This window comes from Lygodium microphyllum, chromosome 26, assembly GCF_053477565.2.
Source record: "Lygodium microphyllum isolate KBCC chromosome 26, Lygodium_microphyllum_v1.1.10, whole genome shotgun sequence".
NCBI lineage: Eukaryota > Viridiplantae > Streptophyta > Polypodiopsida > Schizaeales > Lygodiaceae > Lygodium > Lygodium microphyllum.
The window spans coordinates 78,454,532-78,475,748 of record NC_141160.1 but is presented as its reverse complement, the minus strand read 5'-3'; the positions used below and the strand labels follow the sequence as shown (position 1 = coordinate 78,475,748).

The 21,217-nt window shown below is 43.2% G+C and overlaps 1 protein-coding gene across 1 annotated transcript in view; it reads right to left on the bottom strand.

Annotated features, from left to right (window-relative positions):
• ASHH1 (SET domain group 26) overlaps positions 1-21,217 on the bottom strand; it is a 134,616-nt gene that overhangs the window by 43,459 nt on the left and 69,940 nt on the right. Inside the window, exons 6-9 of the mRNA XM_087668217.1 lie at positions 8,735-8,819; positions 8,545-8,638; positions 8,247-8,445; positions 343-377 (exon numbers count right to left, since the gene is read on the bottom strand). Of these exons, the coding sequence (XP_087524343.1) occupies positions 343-377; positions 8,247-8,445; positions 8,545-8,638; positions 8,735-8,819 (413 nt within the window). The remainder of the gene's footprint in view (positions 1-342; positions 378-8,246; positions 8,446-8,544; positions 8,639-8,734; positions 8,820-21,217) is intronic.

Sequence of the window (21,217 nt, the reverse complement as noted above, 5' to 3'; positions counted from 1 at the left end):
AACAACCTCAGCAGACACTGTTTCAGCCATCTAGCTTCCACGATTGCCACTCCTATTTGAACTTCCTATATCTTTTAAGCATTGAAGCACTTAGGAATTCCTAACTAGCATAGCCTTTTCCGGAAAATTGTCACCACAGCCAAACATTGCCCAAAAGTAACTTTATTTTTAACCCTGCAAGTTGCATCAATAACACAAACAAGCATCTGCCTCAGTTTTCTTCATTTCTTTTTTAACAAGTTATGAAAACTTACAATGTTCAAATTTCATGATTTGGAAGGAACTTACTTCATAGAAGTGAACTTTAGTTTGGAAAAACTTTAATTATGGTAAAGAATGTACCTTTCATCATTATCCTCCCATACGTAAGAGTCTTTCTGCAAGTAGGAGGAAACTATTCAGAAATTATCCGCCAACTCTAGTCTATCACAGACCAAAAAGCCCACCAAAAAAACCCAAAACTGTACAAAACAATGTCCAGAAAAGGAGATGTAAGTTCCAAATCAGATAAAATACTGGCAAGCATATGCTATATGGAATTAGCATCTCCATGTATCACTTGTTGAACTAACAAATGATATGGAGGAGGCACCTTGTTGGAAAAACATCAAAAGGTATTGTCAAGACCTACCATAGAAAACTTTATCCATAATTTCCCTGATCAAAACTTAAAAGAATTAAGATGTTCATATTTCATATAAGAAATAGCATTAGCTGAAGTACTGATGCACTGACTACTTCTCAGTGTTTTTCTCTAGAACTCCTCATGCATGCACTCCCTCAAGCTATTGGATCATCTATTGCAAATGCATTCTGTATTGAGTAACCTTTCACAGACAACTGTAGATGATTATGTGCCAGAGCAAAGGCATCAGAATTGCCACCACAACCCTGGCAGCCATTCAACTGCAGACCTTGCATGCTTTTTGCTTTAATTTGGAGGGCGGTTGTGACATGTGCTGTTACCCCCTGTTCAACTGTTCCAGATGAGATCGTGCAATCAGATCTTCCAGAGGAAATATTTGTGAGTTCAGAGGAAGATGTAAAACAACAGACTGAGAAATTCAGGTAGAGCAAGAGCAGTATAACATCAATTACATGCATTCTTTTTTGGTTATACACGTCAATTGGAGCGCTATGGAACATCTTGGTCCTTGGCCATGTTTATCATGAATCATGGAGCCTCAACCATGGTTCAAGTGCCCATGTCCATGACAGTGGGCATAACAAAGCCAACAAACCTGTAACCAAGTCTGAGCCAGTACCATCGACCAATTGCAAGTTCCCATATTATTGTCCACAGTTTAGTCTTTGGATTTAATACCACAGTGTTGGCCTCTTGCCTCTTTCCAACACCCTCCTTTAACAGTGCTTCATCTACCACACTCACAACTTCTTCATTTTATCTCAGCTCTTTCTTTGTAGGTAGATTTTATGATCACCTCTTATTTCCTAAGAAGATAAAGTTCTATTAAAATGCCCTCAGTCATAACATCAGTAACGTAACAAGAGAGAACAAATCCAAATATATGATAGTATTTTAAAAATGCCAGGCTGGCTGCTCCCAAAGGAGAATGCCTAGTACAAGGGCTAGCAATAAAGCCAGTGCCAATGTCAAATTATATGATGGGTCCCTAAATGGACAAAGTTGCCACAATTTCAAATGTCTAAGAAGGCCTCTCACCACCTCCTCAAGCACACCTATATCTCCCTGCAGTCTCTCCAATCTGAATGTATCTATATGTCTGCCCAGCTGCAAGTAAGAGCCTCAGAAGTGGAAGTGATCCTTGTGTCTTTTTCTATTCTTTCACAACCTTGCTTTAACTAGCATTCTAATACATTCCAAGATTAATTTCAAGACATCCCTCTTCTATGATCATCATGGGTGGTGATATTGCCTTCCACTGACACTGCAGTCATCCACATCTGAAGTCCACAAGAGTCTATTCAGCAACTGTCAACAACCACAATTTTGCCACTTACACTGTTTGCCTTCAATACCTCATTGCGATGAGATGATGCTCAAGCATACCTCTGCTTCATACGAGGTAATCCACCTCAATTTGTCTCCTCCATTAATCACTCAAAGAGAAGCATTGTTTTTACAACACATTTCCATACACCTACACTTACAGACATGAAAGTTTTAAGAAACTCTGGTTGGCTGCTTCATGCCAAAACAAGGTAACCACAAAACGTTTCACTCCCAAAATGTTCCCTTTCAGCATGAAACATTCCATCCTTGTGTATGTCCCCAGTGAAACGACAAGATATCACACTTCAAATATATATACTCAATAGGGTTTTAAAAGAAATGGATTCTTTCCCTAGGTGTGAAATGGGTAGGCAAAATGTTGCATTTGAAACATTTCATTGGGTGAAATGTTTCATGGTTAGCATGTGCTGAAACATACATTTCCCTATACTTTAGCTAACTTCAAAGGCATAGTTGCATGGAAACACATTTCCCAAGGTAGGAAACATACAAAACAGGTAAGAAATGTTTCTCACATTGTGTTTCTTATTGATCAAAAGGAAAGTCAATGCTCTAAAAGTGATGTTTCTCCCCCAAAATACATAACCTATCATGAAAGCGATATTTTTTCTCCTAAAAGTAACTAAAAGAACATTTTTCTCCTGCAAGCATACCTTGGGATTTGTGACAGCCCATACAATGTCAATCTATGATAGTCCAACCTTGGGATTGCCAGCTAGGGAGGATTATGTTTTGCCATTGTAACTTGAAGTAGATAGAGCAAAAGGGGAATCCAATATAGCCAAGGCAAGTGAATGTTGACAAAATCAACATTATTGCTCTACATGCAATACCTTTTTGGATTGCCGCCAGACTACCAAAATGAGGTGCTTTGCAACCCCCTTCATTTGCTCCACGATGTTTACAAGTATGCAAATCATTTTGATAACACTTAGGCTGCAAGTAGGGGTAGCGAATCGACTGAGATTCCCATCGAGCTACCTCGGTCTTAAAGCCTAAAAAGTCAGCTACCCGGAAGCAACTCATCAACCATCTTCAAAGTTGCAGCAAAAAAAAGGATGGCAAGAACAAGGTCACTCGTAGTAGTGAGGATTGTTCCAAGGACTGTTGCCTTGCCTACTATCAGAAAGATTGCTTTTGCCATGATTGTAGCTGCTTTCATATGACATACGGCACTAATCATACCATACGATCCGTACAGTACCGTACCGGATGTATCTCTAGGGATTCGTACGTTAAAATTGGCCCTTTTTGGCCACCTTGCCTACACATCCCGCAACTGTGTTCCCTGCATGTTCCCCCTACTTGCGTGGCACTTTTGGGGGGGATGGAAAGCCTTGGATACCTTATCCCACCCCCTTTTCCAGCCATGCACTCCCCCCCCCCAGCCCTCTTTAGATTCTATCCAACTGGCAGCCCTCTCTTTGACTATTTGAACTTTGACCCTTCTCTAATCTACAAAAGGTGCTCCTCTACTCCATGCTTCCACACCAATTCAACAAGCATTTACCATTCTCATCTTCCTCTCTTGAATCTTGAATGGACTTGTGATTTGTCATTCTCATCTCCCATCCCCTCTATCCCGCACCCTATCAAAGCATTTGACATTCTCATCTACAAATCTTGAATGGACTTGTGATTTGTCATTCTCATCTCCCATCCCCTCTATCCCGCACCCTATCAAAGCATTTGACATTCTCATCTCCCATCCCCTCTCTCTCACTCTTCCTCTTTCAACTTTACCCCAACCCTCAGGCCTCTCGAGCCTCCCTCCCTTTTAACTTTCAAGAGTCGAGTTTCAAGAGCCGAGACTCAAGCATCTAACTCTGCCTCTCTCTCTCTCTCTCTTTCTCTCTCTCTCTCTCTCTCTCTCTCTGTGAGGCCTCTTTATCCATCACCGGCACCATGACTCGTGAGAAGCACGAGGCCTTCAATTTGCATGCAATCCATGTGGAGAGGGACACAAAGAAGTCCAGCTTCCACCATTGGAGATGCAAGAATTGAAGGAAGCCCTATACAAGTGGAGCAACTTGGCTTCTCCAACATCTTTCCAAGACGCGGGGGGGGGGGGGGGGGGGGGGGGGGGGGTGTGTTAGAGATCATAGCCTGTTTGGAGGGCAGCTGCACAGTCGGACCAGCAGGGCAGCTGCATAGTCGGACTGTGCAGTCGGACTGCCATCGATGTATCATGAGCATAGCACACTGGACTTGAAGAAGCCTTCTTCAACTTGCTTTGCGTACATGTGATTATTGCTGGAGCACTTTTATGACGTGCGGTCCGCCAAACAATGGTGTCCACTCTATGGAATGAGTGGGATGAGCATGAGACTGAGGCCAAATCCATGCACTGCTTGTGCTTTAATGAGCAGTTTTGGTAAAAAGTCCATGCCGTTGTCATTGTCGTGACTCCCTTTTATAGGATGTTGCATATAAGTGATTATGAGGGATCCACCATGGGCCTTCTCGTTCTTTAGAGTGGCATTGATGGAGGCACCTGCTTGTACAATGATCACAGAGACACAACGTGCACATGTTTTAGAGATAGAAGAGAGGAGATGGGCATGGATGCATAAGCCCATCCATGGTATTGCCGCATTGGTACATCTGGTCTACAAGTTGCCAGCGGTCATGGATGACGGAGAATTCCATTCGGACCAATTTGCTTATTTGACTCGTATGGTCCATGTGGGTGACCACAATGCACTGTTGGAGGAGCTAGGATGCTATGCAGATCAAAGAGGACATGTGGCTTTTGCTTCTCCCACTTGTTGGAGGAGAAAGTCACTTGTGATACCTTTATTTTGGTGGTAGAACTTTGGATACGCATTGGAGACCCTTCAGCCCTTAGCCATCAAGAAGTTGACAGGCGATACTCTTCCGAGTATACATCAAGAGGTGGACGAGGAGGAGCAGATGATTTTTGCACAGCTCTATAGAGAGCTTATAGCAACAGTTACTCGTGACACTCACAATTCTATTTATAGAACTCAAGGCCCTATTATGCACATTCATTGTCTGGTCACTACTCTTGGACTCTTAGCCCACTGATCGATGCATCCATACACCAGGAAGGAGTGGGCTGGTGGTATGGGACCCCAACCCTTGGGATGTGGTCATGACCCAAAGTGTTGCAACTCCTAGGCTCGTTTGGCTCTATGGCTTGGAGGTAGAGTTTGATTTGCAATCCCTTTTATTGTGAGTTTCGCTTGCACCGTGTCTCATGTGCAACTTGGATCCTAGGGGGACGTGTCATCATCCAAGGCTCCACCCTCCCACAGTCATAGTCATTACTCCTAGATGTCCAACCAAGCTTGGTACAGGTCAAGCTTCCACAATGTCCCTTGGAGTCCTATGACTAAAATCCTCTTCCGACGCAGGTCAAGGAAAGAAAGGCCTTGTTGCCTGCTATCCAATGATGACCTGCCACCCTTTTGTGCAGTGAAGAAAGTGTCCAGGGGGTGCCTATGACCACACCTACTACTAGCATTAGGATGCCAGAAGTGAAATCTAGGCTGCCCACACACTCTCCCTATGAGGAGGGTGAGCCACTCCTATGGATTTGATGGATCAATGCATCGATCACCAATTGTCTAGCCCCTACTCCCCACCAGCTGCTGAAGGATCCCCACGTCTACATATCTGTCGATGTCTCTCTAAACTCCAAACATAAACTAATAATAATAAATGAATTCAGAGCATTCATGCTTCATGAGATATCATTCAAACTCTTCCAATTCCACATTTCCACTATTTCCAAAAGAATTTGATCAACTATGGACTTCATAACATGCATACTATTTTACCGTGTTTGCAAACATCTAGTCATAGGTGTAGGAAGAAGAATGTCTAGGCCTCCACAATATGATTTGATCATCTAGATACAAATACTAAAGGATCTTCAATATATTTCCTCCTTTTCAAATAGTGGATCTCCCACAATTTAACTTGCTGAAAACATCAGAAACTTTGCAATAGTCATACAAGACTATTGGTCCTTGAAAAAAGCACATAGTATCTCTTGACATAGCATAGTTACTTGTGTTTCCTTTTTATTTCCTCAATAGAACAAGCTCTGTGACTTGAACAAGATCCCAACATTTCTTTTGTACTGCACACCTTATTTCAGCTCCTCTGCAGCCCTCTTTTGTTTGACATGGTAGTGAATGGAAGTGCTCATCCACCTGTAGCCTGTATCCAATACTTTCTTGGAACATTTCCCAAAACAGCTTTTTCATATTCTGGTCCAAATAGATCCTTTCACAATATTTCTTTAGAAACCAGATGACTTCATACTTGCCTTTGCAATACTAGTTGCCAAATGTCTTTATAAACTCGTCAGCACCAAAGATCTCATTGTCTATTCTTGTTACAGGCAACAAATTACCTTTTTCCATACATTTTTTTTTATAAAGTGATTGTTTTATAGAAATATGCACACTGTTATTATGACAGACTCCAACATGGCAGACTTTTCTTTATTGTATTCTCATAACAAGACAATAGCTCAACAATGGCCAGCATCTAAGAAAGATCCACCCTCCAGGCTACTTGCAGGCAAAATGGACTCAGAGACATTGTCATAGATGGGAACTGATTGCTAGTCTTATCACCTGGTACATTTGGATTACAAGGTGCAGCCATGCTATAGATCTCCAAGACGTCTCCACTACAAAGACTATCTCAACAATCCGGACAGAGATTACCCATCTCTCCAAGGGAGATGGGTGAGGCCCCAAGGAGATTCTGAGAGGAGCAGCAGGAGAGATGCTTTCTTGCAGACTAGGGATTCCAACACCTTCTTTCATCTAGCCCCTCATGTGGTCTAGCACTATATCCTACTAGATTGGTTGTTTATACAACCATTATATGCATAGTTTTTCCATACGTGAATCAAACATCAAACGCAAACGCGTATGAAAGTATGAAACGAGTATGATTCAGACCCTAGACCTGAATCATACGTGACCCTAATTTTTTAACATATTCTTAACAAAATATGAGAAAAATACACAACCAAAAGCAAAACTGAAAACTGCATAATAGAGTCACATCATATATCATGATTCATTTGTCATCAACTAATCTACTCATCATCTTCATCATTCACTAAATTTACTCATCAACTAAGTACGTCAGGCAGCAGTATTTCCAAGTAGAGAGCTGTGTTTCCCACAGTTTGTGGAGTTCCTCAGGCTGAGTTCAGTCGTTTTCAGTCACGATTCCTCAGGAGTGTGTGTTTCAGACTGCCTGGATCCAGGGAAAGAGTCGGCAGATAAAGGCGACCACATTCTGTATGCTTTTGTGTAAAGTCGTCAACATTTTTTAATTTAAAAAAACGTCAAGTCTGATATGGGGTTTTCAGACGTCTGTTTTTCAGACGTTTACAGACGTCTCAAATTCATTTCAGACGCGTCTGAAAACAACTATGATTATATGTACTCAGCAACTCCTTACAGGGATCTTTGTACATTGTGTATTTTATTTACCTTCGGGGATTTCCTCTGAAGTGTTATTCGTCTTACCTCACCTTCAGATCAGTTTGAGGATAATATGTAGTTGAGAGTTTCAACCTCACAAATAGAAAAATTTGGAAAGAGTTGAAGATGACCACCACAAAGGCAAGCACAACCACATGAGACTGCAAGTCCTTGGCAACAGTGTGTGGGACCAGAACTAGAAAAAAATGCAGAGGATTCAAGGACAGGTCACAGTTGTGACCTCAAAGTGATGTGGATTCAATGTGGCATGGTCATTGTCACAAAGGCTGAGGAGTCAAGACCAAGTCAGAACAGGTCATCCGAGGCGACACCTTCGGCATCATGCTAAATGTCCCCCTTGCCTTGCCTTCAAGTCGAGCTTCCCTAGTTTGACATAATATATAGGAATGTATTCGAAGTACTTAAACACAATGTTTACATCAGCCTAGTCTTTCCCCCTTCATACTACTATACATGACCACAGACTTATGTGACCTAGCAGACTGAAGTGACAATTACTTTTGACTTAAAGACTCATATGACTTACCACCATCATCATGACTCATGTGATCTGTGATGTGGTAAAAATTGAAGTGACAATTTAGCAATCTGGATTGGCAAACATTGATTTTCAGACACTTGCCCCAATTTCCTATTGTTCATGAGAATTTGAGACATTTTGCAAAGTTTTGCGGAGCAAGTTAATGCAAATCAGTAAGTACAAAGAATGAATCTTTCATACTGCACATAATCATTTACAAAAGAATATTTACCAGGAAGCCTCTGGATTTCGCTCCCAAAAAACCTACACAAATTGCAGCTCCACAGCGGCATCGCACCTTTGTCCCCCCATACCATTCAAAGTTGTAATTGTATGTCAACTCGGTCCCTGCTTTAATGTCCTGCTTTGCAAAAATTCCCACTCTTACTTCTCCAAGTACTGTCCACTTGCGTGTTTCACAGTTTGGTTCACTGGATCAATTGAAAAAGAAAATTGAGATGTGTAAACAGGACCACAACGAAACAGGAATGAAGTCTGAAAGGAATCTTGGAAACCTAGCATGCACTCACCAAGAGTGATTGATGAAACGAGCAAGACTGCCTTTTTTAGTTGCATCAATAAACTCTGACCCACTTAATGAAATGATGTAAGCATCATGTAGCCCTGTTTGAATCATCATTTTCATCAAACACATACAAAATACATCAGACCTTTATCAGGAGTTGCTCCAAGATGGCAGCACCAGAAAATAAAACACACCTTCTTCCTCATAGGCTTGTGAACGTACTGTTGCTTCTTCACATGAAATAACCTCACCACAATACTCTATGACAAACTCTCCACCCTGTCTCCAGGATATACAGGTTTTAAATCGACTATCATGACCTTACAACTTAGATTTGGGCAAATCAGAATTGTTCAGTCTGGACAAGCATTTTATGACATACAATAAAAGAAACCATTTCTGTTCCATTGCAAAATAACCTTGCCAGCTATTTTTTGTGGCAATCATGTCAATAAAAACTCACAAGCAACAGACAGGCAAGATTACGTGAATGAATGTTTCAACAAACGAATGATCTTAGTTCATCATCTTTATCTACAGAAAACACAATTTTCCTACTCATTCATCAAACCTGTGCATACATTTATTTCATATATTTGGGATTTTGTGATGTTTGTAGCTTAGTGATGTGAGTCTTTCCATGGAATTTCCTTTTCTTGAGGGGAAAAAACATGCTCGTTTGCTCTCAATAACCCAAGACTGTTCTGTGGAAGATAACCCTATGGTAGCCTGTAGGCTGCAGCATCTTTTGGTCTTGCAGATCCTACATAGGTTACCCTTAGTCACATTCTACATGGTAACCAGTTATTCTGATTTTACTATATGAAAACAAAGCTGACAAAAACATGGATGGCAATGACACGCACAACAACCCAAGTGAAATGGAAAGGGACATTCATATAGTCATGCATGCAAAAGAGTAATACATCAACTTGCACTAGCTTCTGAAAAGATGAAAGCTAACAGAATTATGGGAATCTACATCACACAATGAAGCCACTCTGGGCAAAAGAGCCAATGGGTGTTGTCATGTCCTAGCTGAATAGCCTCCTGCAAATGCTCATCTTTGTTCGTAGAAATCAAGTCTTATGCCTCACGATAAGTTGATTGCAACATTTTTCTGTATAACCAGCCCTACTACCACAGTCATCATGCCAGCCCTAAGTTTGTTTGCATAGCCCTCCCCCACCCCCGCTGCACTTCCTTATCTCTACCTACCAACCTTGCATCTCCCCTTTCTCCAGCCAGTTCTGCAACTGAACAGCAGGCTTACACTATGGAGAGCATAGGAGGGCCTTGTACCTCCCCTCTGCTCCACCTGGTTGTATAACTGAACAGCAGGTGCTCTGTGGATGCGATCATAGAAATGGCAGCCTCCCCCCCCCCCGGGGGTATACATCATTATTACTGCTGTAATGTATATGTAGGAGGATCATTTCCACCTTTGGATTCACTCTCTAATTTGTGTATTTAGAAGATTATTCTAGCAGGTCTCACCTACACACTCCAATGGGTGCTCTGTGTCAACGAACAAGTTATCACCTGATCCCGCCCCCACCCCCAAAAAAAGGGTCCTTAAAATCTTCAACTTGAGGGCAGCTGCAGAGAGAGTGAGATCAGAATGACTCAAAAGTGTTGGTTGCCACCTTTTCTTCACAAAATCCAAAGCGGTCCCTAGTGCATCTCTGCCAATACTTTTCCGCGCAGCAGTTATCAAAAAATCAGAACTCCTGTGAGTCAGGTTTCAGCTCTCCATGCATCTTCCCTGGCCTATACGGTGGTTGGCAACTGCTCCCGACCCTCAAGCATCTCACAGGTGCCTTGTGGATCTTACAAGAGCTTGGGTAGAATTGTCTGAATTACCCATCAAGGAAGCAGGGGAGTCACAGTTCAGTTTGACAGCCCCAAAATGCCAAGGAGGTTCTCCAGAGGAACCCCTTGGACCTCCCTTCCACAATTACTAACATCGACCTTCTAATCAAGGGTAAGGGCTAGGTACGACATTGGAGCACTTTTTACTCTCCTTACGAGAGGTTTTTCCCCCCAAATTTATTCTCTTTTATTTTATGTGCTCGCGTTACACAATAGCTACCCTAAGGTTTAAGGGTTGTACTTTGTACTTGCATCTTACACTCTTTAGATTATTGCATTGGGAGTCGTGCCTTCACTCTCACACACACTCTTCACTGTCAACTGTACTCTAGCTGAGCTTCGATCTCTCTTCATTCTCTCTCATCTCACATTCGGTATCAGAGCTGGCCCTTGGCTCAGCTCAGCCAGTGGCCACCATCTCCAACTGAGCTCCTCGGCATTCAACCCCACCTGCCAGTCCAGCTCGCAACACCAACTCCCTATGCAAAGCTGCTACCCCACGTCTCCAGTCAGGCGCCACAAATCCACCCAATTCACTAGCCTGCACCATCAGCGCCGCCCTAGAGCCACCAGCACTCACCCCAAGCAACGCCTCTATCCACCAGCTGCCAATGCTACAGGCGCCTGCCCCAGCATCTATCGGCCTGCTCTCTGCACTTACTGTTCCCTCATCACCAGCTACGCTGCCTCCGGCTCAACTTTCAGCTACGCCTCTCCAGCTCTGCGCCACCAGCCTTGCTCAGCCATTGAACTGCCACTTGCACCGCCAGGTCCAACACCACAGCTCAGTTCAAGGAGGTAAAAGAAATTTTTTTGTCAATTTTTTATTCAGATTTGATCTTCAGAAAGGGGCTTTTGCCTAGGCAGCATATCTCTATTCTTGCAAGTGTCTGGGACACATTTCTTGCAGAGAATTTGTGAAATTTCAGGTCAGAAATTTGGGGCTTTTGATGTCAGCTCAGCGATTGGCAAATGTACGTCAGTAACAGTCTCTGCAATAGACTGAATTTGTCCATTTTGGGACAATAAATTTTGGGGCTTTTGCATTTTTTGTGCTGCTGAGCACTGTTTTATGCCTTGGACAGCATGTACTTCAAACAGTTTTTGACAGAGTGTAAATTTGCTAATTACAGCAAAGTGTTTGCTGTAATTTCTGGAAATTCTCGGATTTCTAGGTTACTAATGTTTCATAGCGTTTAGAGGACGATCCAGCATAGTTAAAGATAACAGGTAAAAATTTTATTGATCCAGCTTGAAGTAATTCTCTATGGTCTTTTATGATAAAAAATGTGCCAATCGCAAAGAATCTTTGGGATTATGTCAGCGGTGAAGATGTTAGGCCTGGAGTGTTGGCTCCTGCTACACCTCCAGGAGGACGTGGACAAAGGGCAACTCAGCCCGCTTAGCCTGTTCAGCCCGTTCCAGCTCAGCCACTTCCCAAGAGATCAGCAGCACAAAAAGCATGGGACACATGGGATGCTCAGGCATTGTCACTGGTTGCACTCGCAGTTCAACACTCTATCATCCCCCACATTTGATCTATAGCTTCTTCACAAGAAGCATGACTGAACTTAGAGCAAATGTTTGCTGGAAAAAATGAGACACGCATCTCTTGCTTGAGGAAAGAGCTTGAGACTGTGAAGATGGATGAAGGTGATTCTATGCAAGATCATCTCAATAAAATTCAAGACTTGCATGAGCAGCTTATGAATGTAGATGAGTATTACTCAGATGCACAGTTAATCTCTACTACTTTGAATTTTCATTGCCGCCCTCGTATTTGGCCTTTCATACGGCCTTGAAGCTCACTATGAGGATTTGCCCACAGCCACTTACTTTCCTTCAGTTGGTTAGTTTTCTCTTAGAGGAGGAGCAAACAAGAAAGAACACTGGGGAGGATGTTATAACCTCTGAGTAGGCTTTAATGGCAAGGCAAAAGGACAAGGGCAACCAAGCTAAAAATGCTCCACAGAGCTCTGGGACTTCAGGTACTTCACATAGTAGCAAGAAACAAGGACGCATACAAGCCAACAAGGGCAAGTGCCACTATGGCAAGAAGCCACGTCACTACTCACAGAATGTAGGAAGCACATAGCCAAGGAGGAGTTAGGAATATATTTTTATAATGCACCTTCCACTGCTACTAAGTCCGCGTCTTCTGTTGTAGAGTGGACTATTGTTTTATACATACAGTTATGACTCTTCTTGGGCTAATAGAGCATTTAGCTCTACTTCGGATGAGAGCACATGGTTCTTTGACAATGGCACTTCTAGGCATATCACATCCTGCAAGGATTTCTTTTTCCCCATTATCGTAGCTCATGTTGGCAAGTATGTCCAGTGTTCCAACAATGCATCATACCTTGTTAGAGGTATTGGGAAGATTGTGTTGACAGCCATTAATGGCTCTATTCTCTACTTGCAGGATGCATTATTTGTGTCAGGCATAAATAAGAATTTGTTATCTATTTCTAATTTGGCAAAGTGTGGTTTGCAGGTCACCTTTGATGATAATAGATGTATAGTCAAAGATAAGGAACACATGACTTTGGTTTTGACTGGCACTTTATGTCATGAGTTATATGAGTTGGATGCTTATTCAATTGATCAATCAGTCTATGTAGCATCTACTCTCACTCCTGCTATTCAGTTGGTTTTAACACAGTGTGATTAGATTTGCTAATTACAGCAAAGTGTTTGCTATAATTTCTGAAAATTCTCAAATTTCTAGATTGATCCAACTTGAAGTATTGCCCTTGTGCTCCTTGACAAATGACATTTACCATAGCCAATCAGGGAAGTGATGTATTCACATATGTGTCCTAGGAGGATAGGTTGGATGGCAGCAACTATTCTCTATGGTCTTTTTATGATTAAAAATGTGTTGATTGCAAAGAATCTTTGGGATTATGTCAAGGGTGAAAAAGTTAGGCCTGGAGTCGTGGCTCCTACTACACCTCGAGGAGGATGTCGACAAAGGGCAACTCAACCCACTCAGCCCGTTCAACCCGTTTCAGCTCTCAGCCACTTCCCAAGAGATCAACAGCACAAAAGGCATGGGACACATGGGACGCTTAGGCATTGTCACTGATTGCACTGTTGGAGCTCAGTTGTGGATGTGTAGAAGTTCGAGGAGGATTGACAGTGACGGCTGGAGAGAGTCAAAGAGGGAGAGTCAAGTACGATTAGATTTGAGTGTACCAACAATGTGTTGGTACACAAAGAATAAAATGTATTTATACTTGGGGCACATAAGGGTGCATTCACATGTACAGCTAAATAATGTGTGTACTATACATGGAGATTAAACCAGGCCTTTATCCCAACAACCTCTTGTTGTGCTAAGAATTGCTCTTAGCCACTTAAACAGCCCCAAAACATGCTTATTTTAGGCTTATTTTAGCCAAAACCCTAAAACCGGAAGTGGATTGAGAGAGTTAAGTGGGAGAGGATCTAGAACCCTAATTTTCTATAAATTGGCACCCAGGCCTCCACTCTACCCTGAATCTCGTTTTTGCAGATTTCAAGTGTTTCAGCTTGCTGCCCACACCCCGTTCGCGGAGGACATCTCAGCCAAAGCTGTCCATTGCTATCTCCATTAGTTAGCGCTTGATTTCCAACCCTCTTCATGCAGTTTGGAGCTGACTCTAGCCAGGCGACTGTTGTTCCTGCTCAGACCTACTGTCGTACAGTTTGCCACATCATCACAGCCCTGAGTTTGCTTCCTGCATGCTTTCCTGCCTCTGTTTTTAGTCTTTCTCTCTCCTGCAGGCTGTCCTACCTGCGTTTTAGTCTTTCTCTTACCTGCTGCCTACGTTTTTATTTTTTCTCTCTCCTCACTGTTGTCTGCATCAGATCCAGCTTCTCACTACTGCGTTTGCTGGTGTTCAACATTCGGAGACTGCATTGCTGCAATTCGGGATCCGTTCGGAGTACGACACACTCTCCTGCTCATTACCCCTGCCCTGATCCTTGAGATACAGGAGTTCAAGGTTCAGTATTCATTCACTGCATAGTGTGTTTGTTGCATGAGCATCGTATTATTAGTAGTCATATCATTTCATTTATTAACTGTATTCATTGTCTCTAAGTTACCCTAATCCTAACTGTGTTCTTTTATCAGTCTGTGCTTTGTTGTACGGTTTCTGTTTATGCTTCTATGCTAGGGTATTTTCTTTCCATGGTATCAGAGCCTGGTACTCTCTGAGAAACTTAGGCCTTTGATCTGAGAGCTCTTTGCAAGAAGCAAGAACAACAGTAGGTTCAAATGTCTTTGAATACATCAACACCGATTCTGTCTCCAAAACAGCCTGTGCCGAGAACCGAGCGAGAGTGGGCTGATTAGCTTGCTCCACAAAGTTCCGACTTGGTGGAAGACACATCTGAGTACATGAAGAAAAGATAGGCAAGCTCACCTCTGAAGAATATAAACTGATCATAGCCTATCGACAAAATAAGATTGAGGAGCTCGACCAAAGGATTGCCCTTCAAGAAAAGCTTCTAAATGAAGGTATGCATGATTTTCACTCTTCAGATGTTGCGCATAAGTCTGATGATGTTGCAAGGCCGTCGAGACCTCCATCAAGGATGGGGCCCTCTTTTGGAGAGCAAGATCCGGAGTATTTTCCATTTTTTCAGACTCTTCCACCCTCTCCGGTGCAAGGTACTTTTGATTCGTCTTTTGTGCCCTCTTCTTTTATCTCTTCTGGTTTGCAATATACTGGTAGAGATCATGTGGAAGAAAGAGTCCAGTCTATTGACTACGGAAAAGGTCCTCTTGAGGACCAATTCTTGTATGTTAACACACGTCGAGGGGATTATAAGAAAAAGTCAGGTACCTCTTCTTCGGCCCTTCCTTCTTTTCCGTCTACTTCACATAATTAGAATGAATTTGATGTTCCTTTCACTTCATTACATGGTGCATCATCATCTTCACAGTTTGATTTTCAGTCTTTAAATGATAATAATGAACAAAAAGAATCTGCACCTCATACATCTCACTTTCAAAACCCACCCATCCCACCACATTCTTCCACTGCTTCACCACTTCCATTTACACCATTTACATTTCTATTTCAGACACCTCATGTCGCATCGCACATCACACCGGGGGGTTATGGAAACATAGGCACATCCTTTAGGACCTCATCCTTCACTCAACCGAGTGGTTTTCCACCTACCTTATACACACTTTCAGGATCATTGCAGCCTAGGTATCCCACTCAGTCTCTCCCGAGTGTGGATCAATTGCCTCCACAGTTTGCCTCCATGGCATTGCCTAGTGGACCTTCTGGTCATACTGCTATGTTCCAGCCTCACTTTGGACAAGGCTATCGTGTCCCAGTGCCTCCACCTACACCGGCACCTTATAGAAACATTCATGTTCCAATGCCTCCGTATCAATCGGCACTCATTGGACACTCACAACCTCCTTCTACCTACCCACCTCTTCCCCCTCCCTCTTTCTCTTATCAGTCACACCCACCTCCACCATCTTTCCCACCATCATCTTACACCACCTACTCAACACCTCCTGGTTCTAGCTCATCTTCTGCCAAGAATGCATTTAATGACAAGACACGTTTTAACGGGTCAAATTTTACTATTTGGTCGAATTTGATGAGACATATCCTTGACTCACAAAACCTATGGAATCTTGTGCAGGGAATGGAACCGCAACCCGATCCCGCATTGGTTCCATACAAGGTCGTCCGCTCATGGAAGGCTAGGAATGCCTCTGCTATTGTCGAGCTGATGCAGGGCTTATTGCCTGAGTTTCATTCTCAGCTTCAGCATTTTGACTTAGCGTCTGAGTGATGGGCACACTTGACTGACCGCTATGCGGCTCGGGATAGGACCCATCATATTAATCTTGACCATGAGCTTCAGCTTTTCAAAATCACTGACCGGGATGACTTGAAAGTCAAGTTGACTGAGTATCAGCGTCTCCTCACTGAATTATCCACTGCGGGGACTCCCATGTCCTCTAACGATCAGGTCACCTTGTTCCTCAATAAACTCCCCAAGAAATACTTCAATTTTGTGGAAGGAATAGTTTCAAAGCCTATCATGCCTACATTCTATGAATTTGAGTGTTAATTGTTGCGTTACGCACGGTTGTTCGATCAGTTTCATATGAATTTCTCTTCAGAGAGGGCTTTTCTTGCTCATTCTCAGAAAGGGCAATAAGGAAAGGGCAAACCAAACCAAACCTCCACTCAAAATCAAAATCAAACTCAAAAGCTAAATCAATCTGGGGATTCTCAAGGAAACTCCCAGTCACAACTTAAACCAGGGTGGCAGAATGTACCTAAAAAGAATAGGTATTCTCAACATTGTCAAAAGGCTGGACATTTTGACGACGAGTGTCAATCAAAGGCACGAGGCACAGCACCAAAACCTAAGTCTCAGACCCCCGCCCCTCAGTCGAGCAACCCCCAGCAAGGGAGGCAAGGTGATAGCAAGGGGCAATTTAAAGGTCAGACTCACACTGTCACCACACAACCATCTCAGTCGACAACGTTCTCAACTCCAGAGGGCTTGTCTAACTGGTCTGCAGAGGCCCACATCGTCTCCGTAGAGACATCCGATACGAGTCTCGTTCACATCTGTGAGTTGCCTCCTGACGAGGTTACTGCAGAGGCCCACTCGTCACAGCCGAGCACTTCAGCTCCAGTTTGGGTTGTGGACAGTGGAGCTACACATCACATGACTCCTATAGAGGACATTTTCCATACCTGAGCCCTTGCAGGCGTATCCGTGTAGGAAACGACTCCTCGGTCAAGATTCAGGCTCAAGGTTGCATCAGTTTTGCCACTGACAAGGGTCTAAATCTGGCTTCGCTGGACAATGTATATCATGTCCCTCAATTTGGGGTGAACTTGTTATCTGTTCAACAACTTTGCCGGTTGGGGCGAGCAATTTTCTTTATAGCGACCACAGTTGAGGTCCTTGACTCTCAGACTAGTTTAGTGATTGCTCGCGGTGAGGCACAGCCTAATGGCCTATACCACATGACTCACTTTCTCACTGAGCCGACTACCAAGGGCTCCGTGTTCCATAGCTTCCATGCCTTAGCTACATCTCGGGAGCCTACACACAATGAGCATCTTTGGCATTTTCACTTAGGGCATCTTGGTTATGACTCACTTTATGAGTTATCACGCCGTGAGCTAGTTGAGGGCCTTCCACGCCTGAAGTGCCAGCTCACCTCTACCAACTCCCCCTCTCAGAATGGAATCGTAGAGCGTAGGAACCGCACAGTCATGGAAATGGCACACTCTATGCTGTTCACAACAGAGCTTCCTGAGCGCCTTTGGGTCGAGGCTATTAACACTTCAGTGCACATCCTCAACCAGTGCCCGCCGACTGTGGCTCTTCCTCACAAGACCCCGTATGAGGCATTTTTTGGTTCTCGGCCTGTTATTTCCCATTTCAAAGTCTTCGGGTATCGTGCGTACACAGTCACGCCTAATGACAAGATAGATAAGCTTACTCCCCGAGCTGATCTCCTTATTTTTGTGGGATATTCCTCTGAAACGAAAGCCTATCGTTTGTTCAATCCTCAGAAAAATAAGGTGATTGTTAAGCAGGATGTTTTTTACGAGAGGGATATTGTGCAGTTTTTTGCATCGGATTCTGATCCGTTTCCTTCTTCCACATCATCTGAGATCGTGCCCACTTGAGCCTGGTCTACTTCCCACTCCTGACATTCCTGCAGTTTCTTCAGCTCCCAGGCCCCCTTCACGAGACTCGTTACCTCGCTGGTACCAGCAGACCATGCAGGGTTCAAGGATCCGACCACCGGATTCCACTCCAAAGGGACCTAGAAGATCTGCTTGCTTGCTCCTCAGGCATCATTTGCATCGCTGATTACATAGCGCATTCTGAGCCAGATACATGGCAAGAGGCTCTTCAGCATCCTCAATGGCGAGAGGCTATGGAAAGGAGCTAGAGAGTATTGACCGAAATGAGACTTAGACATTGGTGGATCGTCCAAGCCACAAGAAAGTCATTGGAAAAAAGTGGATTTTTAGGACAAAGCTAAAAGCTAATGGGACTTTAGGCAAGTACAAGGCTCGCCTTGTAGTGCAAGGGTTTCAACAGAAGCACGGCATTGATTATGAAGAGACCTTTGCCCCTACTGCGCGGTTGACTTCCTTTCGATTGTTACTCGCGCTAGCCGCTCACCACGGCTGCCCGATACATCAGATGGATGTCAAGAGCATAGTTGCACTTGTACGTAGTATGAACTCTTCGTACTATACGGTTCATACCGTACCGTACCGTACGAATTTGTACCAGAAAACAAGCACTTTTTTTTGCATGGTTGTTAATGGTGGTGGTTTGGGTTTTTGACTGTTGTTGTTGTGGTGGTAGTGGTGATTTTGTAGCCTTGATCGATCAACCAAGAAAGGAGATGGAAGCTTGATTAGACTCCTCATACGTGTTTTGTTATGATTTATCCTAGAGCCAAAGGCCATACATAAGGTATTCAAGCAGTTCCAAACATTTCTAATTGATATCCCATCATTTTTCACAATATGTTAGTGTCATCAATAAATAAATTCAGCACCATTTGAGAATCATCAAGTAGCTTAATCCTATTGATTTTACCTTTGTTCACATCTCATTTTGCACCACCCAACCCAAAGCTTTAGTACACATTGCTAATAAAACTAGGCCAGAGGATAGCTTGGCCTAATGTACCTTCTGAGAGTACACGAATTAGTGAATGTACCATCGGTAGCTACTTTAGCCTTAGCAATGCCAAACAAAACCATAACAAAATTCATAAATCTTTTACCAAAACCTTTGGTGGTTTATTTGGTAACTGTTGGTCTCACATGTCATTTTGGCCTCTTGTAGACGTTAATAAAGCATCTCATGTCATTTCATCTCTCTCTCTCTCTTTTTTTCGTAAAAGGTAATTGTATATCTCTCTCTCTCTCTCTCTCTCTCTCTCTCAAGCATACATGCCTCTTATTTGTATGATCATTCATGTATGATGCATCCACTCCTATGTATGTACTTATAAGTTGTAGCGCATGTTGCGTATGTGGCATATGCCATAGAGGTTTTGGCGTGTTACCCTCAAGTATTCATCTTATATACTCCAATAGCATTGCTATTTAGACTTTAAACATCTGTTCTATCATCTATAGTTCAAAATAATGAAGTTTAAAAAAAAAATTCATACTAATATCGTACCCTACCTTATAAAATCTTAAGATACCATTTAGTACCATATTTTATTGTACCGTACTTTTCGTACCTAACAACTATGGTCAAGAGTGCCTTCCTGTACGGATACTTGGAGGAGGAAGTCTATGTGGAGCAGCCACTTGGCTTTCCTTCAGGGAACCCTAGGGATAAGGTATTCCACTTGCAGAAAGCTCTTTATGGGCTGAAGCAAGCGCCACGGTCTTGGTTCCATAGAATGGATGAGTTCTTACAGACTCATGGATACCATTCTACCCCTTATGACCCGAACTTATGTGTTCGATCCACACCAAAGGGGGTTAGCTATATCCTACTATATGTTGATGACTTATTCATCACAGGTTCAAATTCTGCTGCCATAGTGGAAATTAAGGCTAAGATTAAAGCTACATTTGAAATGACAGACCTTGGTTTATTATTCTATTTTTTGGGGATGCAAGTAGTTTGTTCTGGAGGATGTATTTTTGTGTCACAGCAAAAGTACGCACTTCAGCTTGTGGAACAATACACTTCGGATCAAACACGGCCAATGGCCACGCCTCTTGATCCTACTGTCCACTTGTTGAAGGATACCCTAGAACAGCCCTTTGATGCACACACCTATTGTTCTATTGTAGAAAAACTTCTTTGGTTATTCACACTAGGCCAGATTTAGCTTACTCAGTTAGCATACTCGGTCAATATTTCACAGCACCTAGGATGTCACATTGGATTACATGTCTTCGTGTGTTGCGTTATTTGCAGTATACTTTTTCTTATAGCTTGACATATGATTCTAGTTTATGTTTGCAAGGATACACTGATTCTGATTGGGCTCGAGATCCTAACACCCGGTATTCCCATGGCGGCTACCTCTTTACCTTAGGCACGGCTCCCATTTCTTGGTCCAGCCATAAGGAGGAGACGGTAGCGACTTCCACGGCCAAGGGTGAGTACTGGGCTCTCTTCAATGGCACCACCGAGGCCATCTGTCAGAGGAGTTTACTAGCGGTGCTTCACTTTTCATGTGACTCTCCCAAAGTTGTCTACTATGACAACCAAGGTACCATTGCCCTTGCGGGCAATCCGATCATCACACCACAGACACGACATGTGGGAGTCCACTTCCACTTTTCCAAAGAGCAGGTTGAGCTAGGCACTATTCGCCTAGAGTTTGTGCCTTCATCAAATAATTTTGCAGATATCTTGACCAAATCGGTCAACCGGCCGGTTCTTCAGTACCTGCTACCCAGGATCGGCTTGGGTACACCCTCCCCTACTTCTTCAGCTTGACAGGGACGAGGTGCTTTCTCTTCTAGTTTGAGAGGGGCGGCTTCTACTCTTGATCGTGACAGTGATGATGCTTACAGTTTTCAGACATTACATTCACTTATTCTTTTGTATTGTATTATGGACATTTGTAACTTCATTCGCACTGTCAGGATGACCTGATTGTAAAAGGACACTTGGACAAGTGAACAATTCCCTTGCGAGGGCACTGTCCCAGTGGCACCATTGCATAGCATATTGCATGAGCATGACAACTTGCATCTCCCTTTGCATTACCCCATGCATTGGCATTCTATTCATGTAAACATGCATTT